Genomic DNA, 19,996 nt, shown 5'->3' with positions numbered 1-19,996 from the left:
ATATTATAAACATCATTAATTCTAATGAGAAAAGTATACTGACCAAAAGCAAAGACAACCACTCTCTGGCTAATCAAATTGTAAAAGAAACAGATTTTTTGATGAAAAACTGAATTGGAGAAGCTATTTGGTTAGCCATTGCAAGAGATCCTGAAATAAGCCAAATCTTCATTAATTTAATGGAAATGTTCTTGAATAGTAATCTGAATTCAATTAACCATTAATGATCTTGGTGACTTTTCTGTTAGCTAGTATCTTAAATTGACATCCAAAAATTTGATAGCAGCAGAAATAAAATTCTGATAAATACCAACTAAATGTGAACAATCAACACCTGATTAGTGATTCAGATTTTAACATCTTGGAAATGTAAATGAAAAGCTCATCTAGCAGAGCTCAAACATGAAAATGCTGCCACGTACAGACAATCAAAGAGGCTCAAATCCTTTCAAAAGAAGCACCGATTCCATGCCTGTTACCTTTCTACCCATGTCTTGTCCAACTGTAATGACCCAAAGAAAATACTAGTCACATCTGCGCTATCACTTCAAAAGAACTAGTCAATTTCGAACTTCCTTAAAATCTCTTATAAAACCCAGTCTCACCTAATAAGGAATCAATGTGGAACTTAGTACTCATAAGTGTCTTTATAAACCACCCACGCTGTGGACTACTCATCTTCCCAATATAAAACTGGGGTGCCAACACTAATTTACATCCACCAAACCAAATTTGAACTTGACACACTTGGAGAAAAAACTCTCTATAGCCCTTCCATAAGATTCAAATATATTCCATTGAAAATCACAAGCCTAAAACCAATCTTCCTCCACAAAAAGCAACCACTATATTATTTATCAATCTTAGCTTGTATTAATTTGAATTTCTACTAGAGAAAAATCATTTTCCTTGTATTAAGTAAGCTAATTTCCTGAGTCTATTATTAAGCCGGTCTAGTTCTTCTATATTTTGTCCAAATCCTCCCACAAACTACATTATCTTAAAATGTATTCAAACAAAAAGAGGAAAATCGACCAACCAATCTATATGATACATAAGTAAAGCTCTTGATTCAAGTATTTGGGTTAATCATAACAATAGAAAAAGAAAAGAAGAATACCCAAATAAAAATTTAAGGAGAATACCCAAATTAAAAGTTGAGGGTATAAGTTAGACAATGAACAGACTCAGAGCAAGTGCTTCCACTTTTTTAAAAAGCACCAATAAATCACAACAAGCTATCAAAAATCCAATAATTTTAGTATAAAACTACGTAGTTCATTAAAGGCAAACATATTTTAAAGAAGTACATACAAATACCAAAAAGAAGACAAATAATACAACTCCTTGAACATCAATCTAAGATGCTAAAAGTATCAGATCTCTACCATACCATATAAATGTTACAAGACCTTTCTGCTACACCCCTTTGGATGTGACTGTGGAGTATGCAAAGCCTTCAAATAATCAACCATTCCACAAAGATGATATCCCTCCTCCCAGGATAAATGCTTAAACCTGTTATCAAACTTGACTAACCAGATGGAATCTTAAACTATAACACATCTATAGATATCTGAGCAATTTTATTTTTCTCAGTGACTACAGCTCCATCTACTGTCCACTGCTACTCGAATGCAAGCTCATGAAACATGGATTGCTGCCATTTTACTTCCATAATTCATAAACTACAGCATCCATAAACCAAAACTTACATGAACCTCCTTTAGTTCCCTTTTCCCCTTTGCAACTGCACTGCATTTAAGCAAATGGCACCCCAAATCCTAGCATAAAGCATTTGATAGAATTTTTCTGTTTATTCTTATAATTGCTTTTCTGGTGTAATCTTACAACAATCCTACTATTGATGCATCTGATTGTCACATGATTGAGATGGGTTGCATGCCTGAAACTAATGCAGTATATATACTCAAAGGGAAAAAACAAAAAGAAAGAAAGAAAGAAAAGGATTTATAGGTTGTATACTCCATAAATTCAGGAGTCAAAACTGCAAACTATCAGAATTTGGCAGCCAAGAGCTACCAAACAACTAGTCATTTTCATTTTGACAGTTCATCCCCCAACATGAAGAAGAATTTAGAGAAAATGCCATCGGAGAAGAGTCACATATAGTGAGATAAATAAAGCAGAGAAGCAATTATAGAATGATTGCACATATTAATTCGGTCGAAGCAATTTAACATCTTAATAAATATGTCAACCATGCTTCATCAGAGAAATCTTAGCTAGCGAATATATTACATGCAGACTTGTAAGACTGTTACATACTACTTCACAATGGGTGGGCATCGGTTCGGTAGGCGGTTAAGTCGGTTAATTCGGTCGGTTAATCGACTTTTGTTGGAATGCAGTCGGTGAATTTATTTCGGTTAAGTCGGTTAAGCGGTTAATAAGCGGTCGGTTAAGTCGGTAAAGCGGTTAATAGGCGGCTGGTTAAGTCGGTTAAATCGGTTAATATTCGATTAACATGGATAATGAAACGACGTCGTTTTGATTTTTTTAAAGGAAAAAAATAGGATCAAACGTTTTGTTCTTACTAAAATGACGTCGTTTCGTTTTATGTCGGTTCGGTTAATCGGTTCGGAATAAAAGGCGGTTCGGTTCAGTTCAGTTACCGTTTAAAAGGCGGTTCGGTTCAGTTACCGAACCGGCTTTCGGAATAACATTTTATACCGACTATTGAACCGAAAATTAGTTGGTAGGCGGTTCGGTAAGTGGTAGGCGGATAATTTGCCCACCCCTACTTCACATGCTCTCTCTTCTTAGATCATCATACACAACCCAAATCACCAAAGTGCAGCGACACAAGTTTACCAAGTTACAAACAGATGCCAAATTTCATGAAAACCACACATAGCAAGAAAGACAGGATCCCCATTAACTATAGTTAGGCTTGGCAATTTCGACACGACCCGCGAATCCAACACGAACATGACACGAATATATAGGATTTGGGTTTATGCTATAACCCGTCAACCCGTTTATGACACGTTTATAACCCGTTAATGACACGTTTATGACCCGTTAATGACACGTTTATGACCCACCAACCTGTTTATGACACGTTTATGACTCATCAACCCGTTTATAACACAATTATGACGCGATAATTACATATTTTTTTACCAAATTAGCTAAATGGGTTAACACGCTAACCCGATGGGTTGAAACGCTAACCAAATGGGTTGACATGACAACCCGAATTGCCAAGCCTAACTATAGTTGGACCAATTATCTCAGAGAATGTAAGTATGCATGCAGGGAATAGAAGACCGAAGCCCAAATTGAACCAACTCATATTTTATTCACACACACACAAAGACAGATGCCAAGATACCCAAATTTCACACAACCCAAATTTATTATTTTTCCCAAGCCAATCACATACAAACCCTCTAGCACAACACCCATAAGACTGAAATCATCAAAGTACCAGCAAAGTCGCCAAATTCCAACAATAAAAAACACCCAGAAGCACAGTCGTCCCAGAATAGCAGAACAACACATCAAATACATAGATAGATAGACACTGATATAATTAGCATAGAAAGATATAGAGATTAAGAAGCGACGCGACCAACAACAGGGTACTTAGCTTCGAACTTCTTCTCCCAGTCGTTGAGGACCTCGATCTCCTTCTCCGAGAGGCCGTCGAGAGTGGGGGACACGTCCTCGTCGTTCTTGCTCATCTTGGCGAGAGCTCTGCTGGCGTCCTTGCCAGCGAACAACGCGTAGGGACCGCCGGGGCCGTAGAACGACTTGCCGTTCGTGACGTCGAAGATGCGGCCCTTCACGGCCACGTATATGGGCTTTGATGGGTCCGTGCCGTTGTATTGGCTCAGCTGCTGGGGTGTCACCTCCATTGCTCTGCGTTCGTTTCGAGGGAGACTCAGAGTGAGATGTCGGAGATTAAGTGGGGTGGAGAATTGTCTGATATATTTATTTAGGATTAATTGTCTGATTTAATTATTATTTATTTAACCCCACTTCTAATTTCACCCTTTTTGTAGGGCCGGGGTAGCATCGGATTCGGATCCGATGAGAGGCGGAAATGAGTTCATGCATGTTTGTTCACCCATTTTTTTATTTTTTATTTTTTATTTTTTTTAAAGGTTGAAAAAGTGTTTTGCTATGATATAAACATCAAATGAGTTTTCAGTTTATTTGGGAATAAAGTTGTTTGATAATTTTTTTTTTGGTAAAAAGAAAAAAAAAATGAAAGAGAAAAAGAGTTGGCATCTCAATATAAAATATATTAGTGAATATCTAAAAATTACAAAATATTTTTCAAAACACAAAATAGTTTTTACTTTTATATTATATCATAACGCTTTTTCAAACTAAAAACAATTTGTGTAAATATTCCCAAAATACATTCACCATCTAAAAAGTCAGAATGACCCTCGATTCCTTTTTAACGGAGGTCATTTCAGCTCACCTCTACCTCTAAATTGTAGGAAATGGAATCGAGAAGAAGAGATCTGTGTGTTGTCATGGGAGTGAACCCACAACTATGACCATAGTGGTGAACCTAAAGCTAGGACGAAGACAATGGGGTGTTTGGTAAGCAACATATCATTTTTCTCCTTTATTTTCACTTTTTCAAAAAAAAAAAAAAAAATTAAAACATTTTAACTTTTTATATCACATCAATAATTTTTTATTACTATTTAAATAATAAAATCCGCTACAATATAAAACTTTTTTTTTTTTTTTTTTTCACTTTTTCATACAAATTATTTCAAATTTATATCACATCAATCACTTCTTATTACTACTCAAAAAAAAAATTCAACTCAACAATCTTTACTAAATGAGCAGTGATCCTTACATAATAGTTGTGCACAACTGTAGACATATAGGGTGAGACTCATGTGGTGAGACCCAATCCATATGTCTCACCCCTCGTGTCATCGTGTCTACAACATGTACACAAATTGTGCAGAAGCCATTTCTATTACCTAATGCACCCAAGTCTTCTTGCCTTTATCTTTTATCAGACACTCATGCTTGCTTCAAGGTCGAACAACTATGATGGCAAGACGGGAGGATAGAGAGAGACATGGGACAAAGAAGAAGCAAACGATGCACTGGTAGAGGAAGGTGGTTTTATGGTAAAGGGTGGCAGTGTCAAAATTCCTCTTCTTTTGTGGGTGTTCTTTTTCAAAGATGTTTTAATAAATGAGATCATTGTCAATTTCTCGTTGACTCCAAGAAAGAAAAATAGTCGAGTACAACTCATAACTATTCTATTTTTAAGTTGGATCCTGGATGCCAATTATTGCCATTTACATAAGAGAAACCAACCAAAAGATTAAACAAAAATGAAGAAAAAAAAAAAAAAAAGCAAAGAAAATCAATCTACTTATGTCATTTAAAATACTTTTTTTTTTCCTATATGTATTTATATAAGGTTTTGCAACAGTACAATTTCTTTTATCAAGATTATTATTCAAGAGAGATGAACTTTTGCGTTATTATCTAAAATAGACGGGTAATAAGAGAATTCTAAGCATACCACTTGCCCAAAAGGAGGCAAATAATAAGCCCATCTAGAATATTGTTAGTACAAAAATACCCTCTAGATACTATATAGAGATTTACTGCCTGAATTACTAGCAATTCAAACAACAAAACAATTCGGACAGTAAATGTAAAAGAGTCCCTTTGAAGCCTACCCATCCGAATAGGTCTCTAACAGCCTACTCCTTGTTCGAACAGGTGAGCCCTATAAGGGTTCTCTCAAATTTACTGTCCGGATTGCTTGTTGGGGATCCAGACACCTAGAATCTAGATATCTATTAGAAGAGAGGAAAATAATCTTAGATAATTTTTTTTATTTTTATTTTTTTAAAAAAAGAACGAAAGAAAAAAAAGCTACCATTATGATACCATGGTATCTGCTGGCTAGTAAGTGTTGAGTCAATATTCCATGCATCAAGTGACAGTAGGTGCCACAAAATTCAGCTACAATGTTTGATAAAATTTGAACATTCAATGTGACACATTGTCCATGATGGCCATGCGTGAAAAGCAATCAGCCAATAAACAATAATACCAAAGTCTCAGCCTCCAGTAACTCTCCTTCATTCTATTTAGAGATTGACGGCCTAATTAAACCAAACATGCACATCAACGTAGAGGAACACCCCCACCAGAATACTCAACCTCCTGAAAATCAGACAAGAAAATGTCAGAAGAACTCCATAGAGGTATATGGTAAGCAATATAAAGCATTCTAATCAATAAAAGAACAGTATTATTATCCATATAACCAACTGAATCTACATATCCTCATGAGATAGGAAGGTTTACTTGTTTAGAACAGGAAAAAGGATTGGGTACATGTTAGGCCAAGTATATGTACAGGTGCCACACAGCTGAGCATACCATCCAAACGTGTCTTGCCAATTCATTGAAATTAGGAAAAAGGATAGCAATACATATGAAAGGATTTAAAAATTTAAGAACCAGAATGAATAATCAGATTAGAAGCTTAAACATGCTAGAAGAAGACCAATGATATTGATTAGAAGAAGCAGGTCAGTGACAACTGCCAAATAACCAGTTGGGATGAGCAATAGACTAAGCATCATCCATATCATGTTCACGCCATTGAAGAATAAACAGATATTATGTCAACAGTCTACAAGACACTTTACATGTCCCTAATATAAATATAAAAAATTGTCAAAATAAGAACATAGGAACCATTTAATTTTTAGTTATGATATAAAAAAGGAGAAGGAACAACAAGCTCAAGCCCCAACAGAAGAAACCTAAAAATATAGCACTACTAGAAATCTGGCCAAATACTTGACTACTAGATGCATTCTGCAGCTAGAGAAATAATTCCAGTTGTCATGCAATCATTTACAGAAGAGCTAAGGTAAACAAAAACAATCTGCTAATTCAATTATCATACGAGAAAGAATTTAACCTGTGCAGGGGGTAAGGAAGAAACCCAGTCGGATGCATGAGTAGGAAGAAGACCCAGAGTATTAAGCTGCCCAAATAACAAAAGATAATATCAATAATAAAAATAAATAAATCTGAATATGGAGAAACAAGAAACCATGTTTAATGACAGATTATGACAAATTTAATACATCTCACCTTCCAAACACCCAGTGCTAAACCCCCCAAATTAAGGGCAATGAAGAGTAACTTAGGCCCAAGAAGATCTACTTTACTGTCTTTGTAAGGCTCAAAAACTGCAGAATCAAATTAAAAGTGCTTGAATGAAACCTCCAACCAATAGAAATAAAAAATAAATAAATAAAGGACAGAAAAAGAACAATTGGTATGCAGTGCAACGCTGCAGACCAGTATCAAAACTAGCACTCTCGGTCCTCATTATTACAGTTATGTTTACATATGTCATTAGAATGGGAACTGTGGGGGGGGGGGGGGGGGAGGGGAGGGGGGATCTTTGGTCAAGTATAAAAATCAAGAGATTCAGGACACACACGATGCGTAACTTGTCTGTCAATAAAGTGCAACATTTATAACCAGTACAAAGAAGGACAAACATTTTTTTAAGCTTGAAAATCACAACCACCATTCAAATCATATGGCTTCTTTCCAAGCTTTATCAGTGTACTTATTGTTATTCATACTTACAAGTAATAGATAGCTTTGTTAGCTTTTAATCAACCTGATAAAAACCAATATAAGGAGGACACAATCATAAGAGGGCTTATAACAAATATAGCATTAGGTTAGTGGGAAAACAACCTTAAATAACCATAATCCTTGAATGGTTATCACAAACCAAGCATAACACAATAATAGATATCAATAAATATGTAAAATTAGTGGAGTTCAAGTTTAAGTGCAAGATATCTTTGATTTTCTTCTTTATTCTTCTTTTTCCATCGATTCCGACCATATAGAACAATGGTTTGCGCAACATGGAGAAGTCAAAATAAAACAACAGTTGGAGATGCAAAAATTAACAGTGATCTTACCCTTCCCAACCCCTTGTAAGGCGCTAATTGGCTGCCAAAGCGCAGAAAATGTGATACCAATGCTAAACAAATGCACTGTACTTCCAGCCATCCACATCATAAAGCCCATCATTAGCAAGTTCTTGAAAGGGGCCTGTGCCACTTCCCAAGCTTTCTGTTCAAGCAGAAAGAGATTCAGTACACTGGAACTAGCAATGAAGTCAATAACAGTTATGTTTAACAAGGTTAGCAAATGAAGATACGAGGAATACCAGCTAATATACCAGTTATTAACTAGGAGTCCGCAATTTTGCAGAAACATGCATTTTTAAACAAAATCGCGGAAAGTGTCCCATTTGGTTTTGTGTTTGAAACAAACGGCAGTTTGAAAACATGAAAAAATTCATGTTTTTAAAAACACATGCCAAACCGCACGTTTTGAAAACTGCTAAACCAAACAGAGACAAATTATAATGCCAGAAAGTAACATAACAAAAACACACGATCCACCCCTAATACTCAGACAGAATAACCAGAATTACTAACACAGTGAAAGCTTGCAAATTAACAAAAGAAAGAAAACAAATCATCTAACGAAATTCCATATCCAACTTGTTGCTTTTCCATAGAGTGATCACATCCATAACATTTCATGTAAACCTCATAACCCCTCAATCCAGAAGCCAAGAAAATATTGCTCATTTAGCTGTCCCTATATTAAGCTGAATGATGGTTACCTCCAACATCTATCACTTCACTAGCCCTAATCTGAATCCCACATCTACTTACTTGACCCAGTGCTTCCATTTCTGGTTGCACCAAACACCGGAATATGTTTTACGCCAGAACAAACAGAGTGGAAAACACAAACTGGAAGTGCCAACAGCGCTTTACAATTGAAATCCAACACTAGGCCTAATTGAGAAGAAAACCCTAATCGTAATCCAATATCAAAAGAAAAGAAAAAAGAAAAAAAATCGGATTTTTTTTTTTTACATGTACCTGAGATTTCCAGTTCGATTCTGCATCCTTCTTCTGGCGACTCACCGCTGAATCCTCCTACATAAACATTAACCAGAAAACCCAATTCACAATTGAATTTAAACAAAAAAGAATAATAATACCCAAAATCTGAATCAGAGAGAGAGAGAGAACCTGATCGAGGGAGGCGCGAGAGAAGCCAGGGGGATCAGGGATGTCCCGGGAAGAAGGAGAGGTGGAACTGTCAGTGAAATCAACGGCCCATCTTCTACCCCCTCCCATCACTCCCTTTCCCTTTTCCATTCTTTTCTCTGAGTTTTGTGGTTTCGATTTTGATGTATGAATCGATCTCTCGCTCGCTCTTTCCGCGATTTCTTGTCCAATGCTCTTGGACCGTAGGTCGCCTTTTTTTTTTTTTTTTTTTAAATAAAAATAAAAAATAAAAATTGTAAATACTATAACTATAATTCTATCCAATAATATATTAACGCGACAATTCAATTAGTCCTTAAATTAATTTTTATTAAATAAAAAATTTAATGATTGATTTGAAGTGCCACGTTTGTTGACAATCGTAGAATAAAAAATATAATATCTAGCATTACTCTTCAATAAATATATATAAAACTAAGAATAATATTATTTTTCACATTCGTTTATTCGGTCGGTGTGACCTGAGTGTGATAGTGTGATAAATTAGTGTGAAAAGTAATGTTACTTTAAAATTAATGAATAAAATTTTCTTCTAAATTGGGATAGAAGAATCTCTTCCAACTTATTTGTGTTTAAAATGTATGTGATTCTTATGTGCATATGATTTTAGAAAATGCAAGTAAAAATCATATATATTTTTGATACATTAGTTTGATAGACTGAATTAGAAGAAAATTATTTCAATCCAATTGGAGAAAAAGTGTGTTCAAACTGAATAGGGGGTATCCTTCTCTGAAACTAGGGGTGGGAATCGGTTTGATTTGTTCGGTTAATGTGATTTTCGGTTCGGTTCGGTTCACTAACAAAGTCGGTTAATTCACCGACTTTATTTCGACAACCTTTAATTTCGATATTTTCAATTAAAACGGCAAAATCATTTAAAAAACGGTTAGTTAAGTCGATTAAAAATCGGTTAAAAGTTAGTTAATTCGGTTAAAAATCGGTTAACCTTTAAAGATTCTTTTGTCTATTCTTTATAATCGGTTAGAAGTCAGTTATTCCTTACTCTATATTATCGGTTCGGTTCAATTAACCGGGGAAAAAAAAATAAAAAAAAAATAATACCTATATCGATTGTCGAACTGAACCGACTTTCGGAATAAAAATTTATACTGACTACCAAACCGAAATAAATCGGTAGAGTCGGTAAGCCGTAGTCGGATATTTTGCCCACCCCTATTTGAAACTTTGTGGGATCCTAGAAAATGGATGGGGCTGATGACCACTGAAATAAGGTTTCTATTATCGTAATACCGAATTTGTAATCATTCCATCAAATTTTAGAGAGTGATAATTGACTTTCTCAAATTATTGGGTACTTTTAATCTATTCATTTTTTATTAATTTGGACGAAAAAATGTAAAGCGACTCAAATTATCTATTGTACTCCTGCATTTTGAGGTCTAAAAAGTAACCCTACCCTTTTATCAATATGATGTCAAGTTTACTATCCATCTTGAGGCCCAAATCTTAAAGAATTCACTTGAGAGGCACGTGCTTTTACGAGTTCCTGTATTATTAGGGTATTGCAGGGGTGCAATAACACTTATCTCGACCACCCACTTTGACCACTCCTTTTGGTACAAATGATCTCCTCTCTCCTATGTGCCATCACAATTTGGGGTGTACGTTTAAATGAATGACCCAAATAAGAGCTATTGTATCCGTGTATTACCCTGAAAAGTATTACATGCGATCTCGTTCGGAGTTCTACATAATGAAAAAAATAATGCTAAAAACCACATTTTTATCTCACCACCATCCTATCCTGTTGACGCCAAAAGTTACGTGCTGAGCAAAACAAGTCCCATAAACCGCCTAATGGTAATTTGTTAGATAATAAAAGAAAAACAATTAAGAAGAAAAAAAAAGAAAAAAAGAAAAAAGAAAAAGGAAAAATCAAAGCACAGCATATCTCATAACAACAGGCTACTCTGATCTCACAATTGCATGTTAGGGATGGTCATGCTACAAGAGGAAGACAATCGATGCGTGCTTCTGTTGTTTTACTTGTATGCAGTTTGTATATCACGTAGATCAAGTCTATATACAGTTATCTGCTTCTCTTAAATTTATACGTGGTTGCTATGATTCTTCTTTACTCCAAAACTTGTCTGAAAGGTTTGCCAAGACAAATCCTGCAAATACCTGAATCCAGTTGAACTAGTTAATTGAACTTTCTACTTTGGTAACATTGAAGTAAATCACAGGAAATGATGTCAAGAAGCTGTGCCTCAAAGGCAACAATGACTTCCCAACTGACCTGGTTAGAGGTCAGAAGTTCAAGTCCCAGAAGACAGAAAAGGATTTAGTGGGGACAAGATTTTTTCGAGGAAAACTTTGACTATTTAGGCTCCATTTATTTCGGTGTAAAGTAATTTTTTTTTTTTTTGATAAGTGGTGTAAAGTATTTTCTTTTGAAAAATATTTTTAGTTGAAAACATTGTCCGAAAAGTGGCTATTCTTTTCTCGGTGTCCCGGGGTTCTAATCAGAGCAAAGCCCCAGATACCCCGGTTATCAAAAAGGAAAAAAAAAAATGGCTATTTTATGTTGTTTATTTGCAACCTTGATATATATATATATATATATATATATTTCATATAATTTGAGGAGCTACAAGAAAAAGAGAGAGGCGACGAAGAAAAGTTGCGAAGGAAGAGAGTGAGAATAGAAGGCCATTTTACGCCACCTGAATGTTATTATTATTATTTTGTCAATTGAAAACATTTTCAGGTCAGCCAGTATTTTATGCAGCTCCAAACACTCAAAAATAAGGAAAACCTTTTCCAGAAAAGGAAAAAGTAATAAGTCAGAAGTACATATAAGAACAAATAAATAAAAGGAAAAAGTAGAGTGGGGAGAGTGATATAAAAATAAGGTACCTGGATGCATCCAAGGATGTAGATTGCAGAGTAGTGACGACCATGTATTACCATGTCAGCTACCATTGCGATCGGAATTGTCAGTGACATGCCTAATGTTGCAACTAACGGAGTCGTCCACACAACAGAAAGGGCCCTGTGACATTTTTCACTAGTATCATGAAAAGAATCTATTTGCAATGGTATCTAGAGTTACAATTATATCAGCATGAAGAAAGTAGTATGACTGCTGATTAGATGTCCCAGGCACCCAGCACCACAAAAGAAATGAAATCAAACTAATCCTAGTGCGTTTAAAAGTCAGTTTTGGAGCTCAAATGGTAATCCTTTTAATTTGATTAGAAAAGGTGTAGTTCTATGAATCAGCGGTTTAGTAGCAAAAAATCCAATAACCTGCAATTATGATTGTGTTTTCTTCCTTTTGCAGGTGGGTGGAGGTTGGCTTCATTCAGAATAAGTATATATATAAAAATTAGAATTTAACATTCTAATGGTTTTGTGCTGTCCAATCAAACCCCACAAGAAATGGAGGCTGCTCTACTACTTACCAAAAATAATCTGACAGAACACTTCCCACAAAGGCATTTAACAGCACAACTTCCTCGACAGATATTGAATGAGGAAACTTAAACAGAGGTTCAATCCCCACAGCATTGAGAGGCCACACTGCATGGAACAAAATTCGTGTGAAAAATCCAACTGTAGGAAACTGATAGGTAAGAGCTATTTGATAAGCTTGAGATTATCACAACATTCTCAACCACCAAGTCATCAGTATAGTAATCAAGAAAAGACAAGGGGGAGAAGAGAAGAGAAAAAGAGAAGGAGATCAACAAGATTATTCAATTGATTTGAGATATTTCAATTAACTACAATATTTGAAACATAAAACTGAACGTCTTAACTAATTAACAACTGCTTCATGAGGGGCTTAAAGGTTCCAGGAAATCCTATTAAAGAAGAACATGCCACTCCTATTTACTGAGCCAGAGTTTAAGGTCCTTTGATTCAAATGAGGCTCTTATGTCATGTGCATTGGATCACACAGATGAACAATCTATAGCAATGGATCAGTCAACCACTTTCTTTTAGGGGCCATTGACCCAATTAATGAAATTCCAGCTATTGCCTCAAATTGTGCTACCAGGGATGGCCACGCCTATTGCCTCTAATTGTGACAATCTCAAGATTCAACCAATGCCTGTTAGACCCTAGTTATCAGGAGAGCTTGTCTAAAATGAGGTTCATGAAGTTGGGAGGTGGCAGAGTGCACAGGAAAGGGGAAGAAAGGTGGTGGACAGAAAAACAAACAACAATCTGAGTGCAAGAATAAGATGGGATCACCATTGAAAATCTTTGATGTAGAACCCAAAAAGAAACCACTGTTTAGATTTGTGTCTCTCTTGCTTCCACACACCATATAGTTTCAATTCAGGCACATTTTAAAGCAAAATTCTTCTTCGACCTTCAAACTTAGTTAACTATCAGAGTGACATGGGTAAACCACTTTCCAAATTCTTGTGAGTAGGTCCAATGCGAAGGGCCACATATAGATTGGTCTCACCAAATAATGAGCTTCAGAAACCACAATTTATTTACTTTTCATCACCTTCTGATTTTCTTCTAGAAGCATCTTAAGATATAAACCACTGAGAGTCATAAACTCAAAGTAGATGATGAAACCATCATGATTCAGTGGTCTGAAATTATCACCTTAATTAAATTACACCATTCAGCGTATAAATTCTCCGATTATTGTCCAAGCCATCAGAAGTTTATCCTAAAAAATCCATGACAACAACTGCTATATTCTAATTCCAGTTCAAATATTTCAAATCTTAATCATATAAATTTGAAGCAATAAAGACAATATATGAATTATTAGTTCACTTACCAAGCCACCAAAGACCAAGGAGAGTGAAGAGACCAATGTAGCCAAAGAACTTTTGCACATCAACCTTGTCTCCTGATCCAGAAGATTTCTTCAGCAGCACTGCACCAAGTGAATCAGTAATTTAACAATCAAGCAGGGTATTTGGAAACATGTAACCAAATTTATATCACCACTCTTTTATCATCGAAAAAAAAAAAGAGAGACTGGTTTTGGCATGCCTTACCTGTAAATAAGCCATATGATATTGCTGAGAGAAGACCGAAAATGTCCCCCATGATAGAGTGCTTTCTAGTTCTAAGCAACAATAAAAGGTTACAATTTCAGATAAATACAAAAATAAAAAAAATTCAAATCAAAGTAAATATCTCTGGACATAAGGTGAAATAACTCGGTGAATCTTTCAACTTTCAAATATAATAGGCTTTGTTGGCTATAGCAGGCACAAAGATGTAGTGCTTGCATACATAATCTGTAGATTATAGGTATTCGATCACATTGACATTATTTCCATTCTACTCTATGGCTGAAATAAACAATATTTTGATCCAAGGTGGTAATTAAGCTCTCCTCTTAATTTTATTTTTGAATGCAGAATATAATAAAATAAAATTTGTTTAGTGCTGCAACATAGCTCTTTTTTTCTTTGCTCTCCTCCCATTTCTAATTTTCAGCCAAATACAACTTCCAAAAGACCCATATAGACCCTTTTTTTGTTAAGAGTTCATTTCATACTTAAATCCAGTGCGACTAAGGAACTAAAAAAGGTATCCCATGAATCAGCCAATCCATTAACCAAGAAAAATATTGAGATAAAAACATAAATTTTTTGTCGAGATATTACAAAAAAGATGTGTTTTGACCATTTAAAATCAACAGCGAAAAAAGAAATACTCCTTCCATCCCAAAGTACGTGTCTTTGTTATTGTCTACATCCCCCACACACACAACACACAACACACACAACAAAAGCATTTTGAACAACCAAGTTTCGATCAAGGAAGAATGAACTACATTTGTACACTTTTGAACAAAATATAATAAAATCTTCTTATCCCATGTTAAATTTTAAAAAAATTTAAAACACGTCTGGTTGAGTTAAAACTTGTATGGTTAGACATTCTATTGAGTCATTTTTTTTAAAAAAAAAATTTGAATAGTGATCAGGCAAAATTTGAGATATATTGTTGAATTTGAATCTTGAGATAACCTTTTCAACAATGAATAACAGGCTCATTGAGCTTTCAAATGCAGACAATGAAGCTCAAAACAGTCTCCAGACAATCAAAAAATGGCTGGTCAAAGTACACTATCAAAAAGTACAAAAGCCAAAGGGAAATCAAGGAGGAGCTCGAAGCTGTGCAAAGGGTGTGCCTTTGAAGCATATCGTACGCGCCAAGGTTACACAAGCTAAAAAAGCCCAAAACCCTGAAACAAAGCCACCAGATGCCCATCTTTGTAAACTCTACATGAAGTACCGCTAAAAAACGTGTAGAGTTACAAATTATTTAAGGAAAAAATGTCCAATTTTCACCTATTGATGTTTCCCAGCATTCCACTTGACATATTCATAAAAATTTGGGAAAGACCACCTTCATAATAAAATAGACTAAATAAGCTTTCCTCATTCCCCAAGAAAATTGGCATCAGTTTGGTCGCAGATAGGTACCAGCAACTATAAATAGCGCAATTATTAATGAAAAGTAGATAATTTAATTAACTTCCTAAAATGTCTTTCAATCTATTTTCGGGGCGGGACATGATTTTAAAGAATCTTGTTTACTTTTTTGAAAAGGATGAGAATAGCTTAGGAAAATCGAAGTAAAAGGTTTTTACTTTTGGAACCTGAACATTTGGAAAGTCCTAAAAAGAAAAGCAAGACATTTAAATTGGGACAAAGGGAATAAGATATTGCTGTCCACCCCTTGCAGAGAGATAACAAAGAGAGGTTTGAAATAATCATACAGGAAACTGGAACGGAAGAAATGTACAGAACACTCTATAGAAGCCTACTACTGCTAAGCAAGTATCAAGTAACTCACTCAGAGATGCTCATCAGTTCACTAGGTATCCAAGTTTTTCCAACTGTTGTCATGGCAGCACCAGCCATGCTGATAAAAACAGCAACAACCTTTGTGATATTTATTGAATCCTGCCCGAGAAGAGCTCCAAAGAAAAGCGTAAACAACCCTGATGTAGAAGTCAGGACAGTAGTACTTGCAACACTAGTATTTGCCAGTGCAGAGTTCGATAAATACTGCATGACATCAAAACAAATGCAACAGTCATTACATTGCTTAAGAAACAGATTTCTATGACTAGCATACCATGAAAAACCCATGAAACCAAAGTCGAGGAGAGCCAAAAGTGAAAATTCAAAAGAAATTTACTACACCTGGAACAACCCAATTGCATGTAGCTAGTTTTTGAATCACATATATTTGCAGCACAATTCTAGATCTAATAGAAATTACAGGCAACAGCCATCATGAATGCATCATTTGGGGGTGTCACAGACCTTGCTGCATGTGCATAAATGGACTGCTGCTGCATTTTTGGAGACACCCCCATAAGAGACACCCCCAACAGTCGCTAATGGACTGATGCTGCATCAAAATTAGCCATCCATACACTTTGATTTTCCCACAATAATTTAATTTTGAACATAAGTCTAAAGGGTCATTTACAAAGAACAGGAGATATAAAAAGAATACCTTACCTCTGTTGCAAACCATATTGGAGTAAGATATAAGCTACATTTGGCAATATCCCATGAATTAAGTTCACGACTTTGTTCAAGCAAGTGAGGCTCATCTTCCTCACTCTTAGCTACCAAAGACCACCCCTCTTCCCTTTCACTGAGATCCTTGTCAGTAACTAGGCCGTTTCCATTTTCTGGTCTGTGGTGCCTTTCATTGATTCTAAGAGGGGTAACAAGTCCAGTTGAAGTATCCACAACATTCCAGTCATTGCAAAGGTTCTTATTTGAATTTGATTTCAGTAAGCTGCAGATCCAGTCTCTAAGAGCTGCAATGGGTAGATAGACCCCCATAAGAGACACCCCCAAATAAGTGAGCGCAAATGGCTGTTTATAGTCTGCGAAAATTCTCTGCAGCAAATAGGCAGGGTGGTAAGTTTAATTTATTCAAACATGGAAAAAGAGATCCTTCAAAAGCACAAAATTTTAACAAGGAAAATGTCGAACATTTTATGACTACAGGAAAGAGAGGGGGGGGGGGGGGGGGGGGGAAGGAAAATATAAAGTGGAAGATGTGATGGAAGTGAGATAACATGCTCAATAGCCAAAGTCAAACATTACATGAAACCTTTTCAACGCATTAACTTACAACTTCAATACATTCTGTGTAAAAAATTTGGAGAAGAGAAAGATATCTATTATTAGTGAATATTATTAAACTACGGCAAATAAAAGCATCCCCTTGAACAATTGAAAAAAAAAAAAAAAAAAAAAAAAAAAAAAAAAAAAAAAATTTCATTTTAATACCAAAATCATTATATTGTGAACAATCAGCGCATATAGAGAAGCATGGAAAAGGAATAAAAAGGAACCCTAAACAAGTTTTATATCGTTTTTGTTTGACAGCAATAAAGATTCACAATTCCATCATTTCTTTTATTTTCCTACCTTTTCTCAGCAACCAAACCGAGCAAAGTTATAAGAAAGTGCCACAAACCCCATCATGCTAAAGAAAGAATCCAATCCGAAAAGAAAGAAAAAAGAGAATGGTGATGCACCCTAACCTGAGTAATCTCTGCAGAGGCAACCCATATGAACACAACGGTGCCAATCAACCCCAACCCTGCATTATATCTCCAACCCATCTCGGCAAACACCACCAAAATCCCAAAGCTTGAAACTTTAACTCGAAATATGAACTGGGCAAGCTCAGGTTTTGCTATGAGGTCATCATCTTCTGGAAAACTCTGAGCACTTGAACAGATTTAGCATGAAATGAGATCCGAGGACTGGGTTCTTCTACTACGTATTGCATGTACGTGTGGTAATATAATTAGCTGAGTTTCGAAAATTCGAGATATCCAAGTGGAGATTGGCAGCTGATTTTCTACGCAAGTTGGCAAATTTGGGGTCAAAAGGCTTTGGAAGACTGGAGATTATTCTGTCAGTAATAGCTCTCACAAGAGTGACGCATTGTGGTGAGACTGTTCTAGTGTCTCAGATGTGGTGGCAACGGATGTGATATCGTACGGCACAAATGAACTTCGAAGGTCCCATTTAAAATAACCCCTTCTCTCTCACTTATCCTTATTTTTATATTTTCCAAAAAAAATCAACTAAAAACATTCTTAATTTTTTTTATTTTTTATATCACATCAATAATTTTTTATTATTATTTAAATAAAAAAATTCACTACAAAACAAAAAATATCTACTTTTCCATATAAATTTTTTTACTTTATATCACATCAATCACTTTTTACTCACACTCAAAAAAAAAAAGAACCCCTACACTCATTTCTCACAACAGCCCCACAACAAGCTTATGTGGCTGGTATATTTTATTATTTTTTTTAAAAAAAAAAACAAAAGAAAACAAAAAAAATAATAAAATATTACCAGCCACGTCAGCTTGTTGTGGGGCTGTTGTGAGAAATGAGTGTATGAATCATTTCTCAAAAAAAAAATCTCCTATAAAAGAAGGGGAGGGGAGGGAGATTACTAAACGGGGCCGAAGTCGTCGTTTTTTGCCTTCAAAAATACCGTTGACCCCTTTTCATTCTTGAGGTGATTGTAGCGGCGGTCTTAGGTTATCATGGCGACATATTCTTGCACATGCACATCTTTTGTTTATTTTTTATATATATTATTTTTTAAAATTAACTATTTGATATATAGGACCCATGTGTGAATTTTTGTAGGTCCTACAAATCTAATGTTTGATTTAAAAAAATAATGTATAAAAGATGTGCAAAAATCATTTCTCTTCTCACATTACCCATATTTTTTTTTTTTTGAAAAATAATTCTTATACATTTATTGTGCATCATTTGTATATATATATTTTTTTTAAATTAACCGTTGGATCTGTAGAATCCACAAGAACCCACATGTGGGGGTCATACAGATCCAATAGTTGATTTAAAAAAATAGATGTACATGTCATATATCTTTTTCTTTTTTCTTTATGGCAGAACGATTACGTGAAAATGATTGAAACTCATCGCAAATTCCACCCCAATAAAAAAAATAAAATGATTCTAAATTGATATTTTTTAACGAAAAATTTTAACGGATAGTTGAATTTGAAAAAAATTGAAAGATGAATACTCTAAATTAATACTTTTTAAATATATATACCTTGATTGCAGAAATAATAAAAGATCAAGAGTTACAATTGAAGTTCTCTCTAAAAATTATTATTTTTATTTTAGTTACTTACTTTTTCAAAACACTTAGGACTCTTTATTTTGACTATTCATTTTTATTATTTTATTTAAATATATTTTCTCAATAAAACAAACATAATATATATATATATATATAGGAAAAAAGGGAAGTACTAGTTAGGGAGTTGTCATGGCTGTAATCGAGCCACATCAAGTATCGAATATTTTCAAAAAACTTGTTTACAAGTTATTTAATTAACTTATTCATTTCATATATAAAATAAATGTCGTGATTGTTTATTTATTTATTTTTTTTGTAAATTCATACTAATTATTAATTATTATTTAGATTTATTATTTGAGTAATTAATTAACTCAAATCCTAAACAATTTAGTCTCGATTTTATATATTTACTCATATAATCGTAAATTTTGAGGGTTATTAAATCTTATCATGATATTAGTAATGGTAATAATATAATAGAGATTTGATACGTTTACAACTTTTGTACAATTCAAGTAGAAAACAAATCCTATAGTTAGTTTAAAAAAAATAAAAAATTATTAAAATTGTACAAAAATTATAGAGAAGTTATAAATCTATAATTTCTCAATAGAATAAGAGGAAACCAATTGCCGTTCTATTAGGGTCATTTGTATTATTTAAATAATGTTTATTAATGAAATAAAA

At 34.6% G+C, this 19,996-nt stretch overlaps 3 protein-coding genes across 3 annotated transcripts; all 3 read right to left on the bottom strand.

Annotated features, from left to right (window-relative positions):
- Positions 1–3,355: 3,355 nt before the first annotated feature.
- On the bottom strand, positions 3,356–3,950 carry LOC133871984 (probable steroid-binding protein 3). The gene has a single exon (XM_062309478.1). The coding sequence runs from the start codon at positions 3,882–3,884 to the stop codon at positions 3,582–3,584; it is 303 nt and encodes a 100-aa protein (XP_062165462.1). The 5' UTR covers positions 3,885–3,950; the 3' UTR covers positions 3,356–3,581.
- Positions 3,951–5,938: 1,988 nt separating this feature from the next.
- LOC133870926 (uncharacterized) lies at positions 5,939–9,328 on the bottom strand. Its single transcript, XM_062308208.1, has 6 exons — positions 9,126–9,328; positions 8,973–9,029; positions 7,992–8,145; positions 7,138–7,235; positions 6,962–7,027; positions 5,939–6,192 (listed from the first exon to the last, which is right to left on the bottom strand). Exons 1-6 carry the CDS (start codon positions 9,252–9,254, stop codon positions 6,154–6,156), a joined length of 543 nt encoding a protein of 180 aa, XP_062164192.1. The 5' UTR covers positions 9,255–9,328; the 3' UTR covers positions 5,939–6,153.
- A 1,620-nt stretch (positions 9,329–10,948) lies between these two features.
- Positions 10,949–18,158, bottom strand: LOC133870159 (thiamine-repressible mitochondrial transport protein THI74-like). Its single transcript, XM_062307217.1, has 8 exons — positions 17,701–18,158; positions 16,658–17,047; positions 15,981–16,195; positions 14,165–14,235; positions 13,942–14,040; positions 12,596–12,713; positions 12,048–12,183; positions 10,949–11,312 (listed from the first exon to the last, which is right to left on the bottom strand). Exons 1-8 carry the CDS (start codon positions 17,779–17,781, stop codon positions 11,250–11,252), a joined length of 1,173 nt encoding a protein of 390 aa, XP_062163201.1. The 5' UTR covers positions 17,782–18,158; the 3' UTR covers positions 10,949–11,249.
- Between the last annotated feature and the right edge of the window lie 1,838 nt (positions 18,159–19,996).

Source organism: Alnus glutinosa, chromosome 6 (genome assembly GCF_958979055.1).
Source record: "Alnus glutinosa chromosome 6, dhAlnGlut1.1, whole genome shotgun sequence".
NCBI lineage: Eukaryota > Viridiplantae > Streptophyta > Magnoliopsida > Fagales > Betulaceae > Alnus > Alnus glutinosa.
The sequence above is the reverse complement of the archived record's forward strand: the minus strand, read 5'-3'. Positions and strand labels throughout refer to the sequence as shown.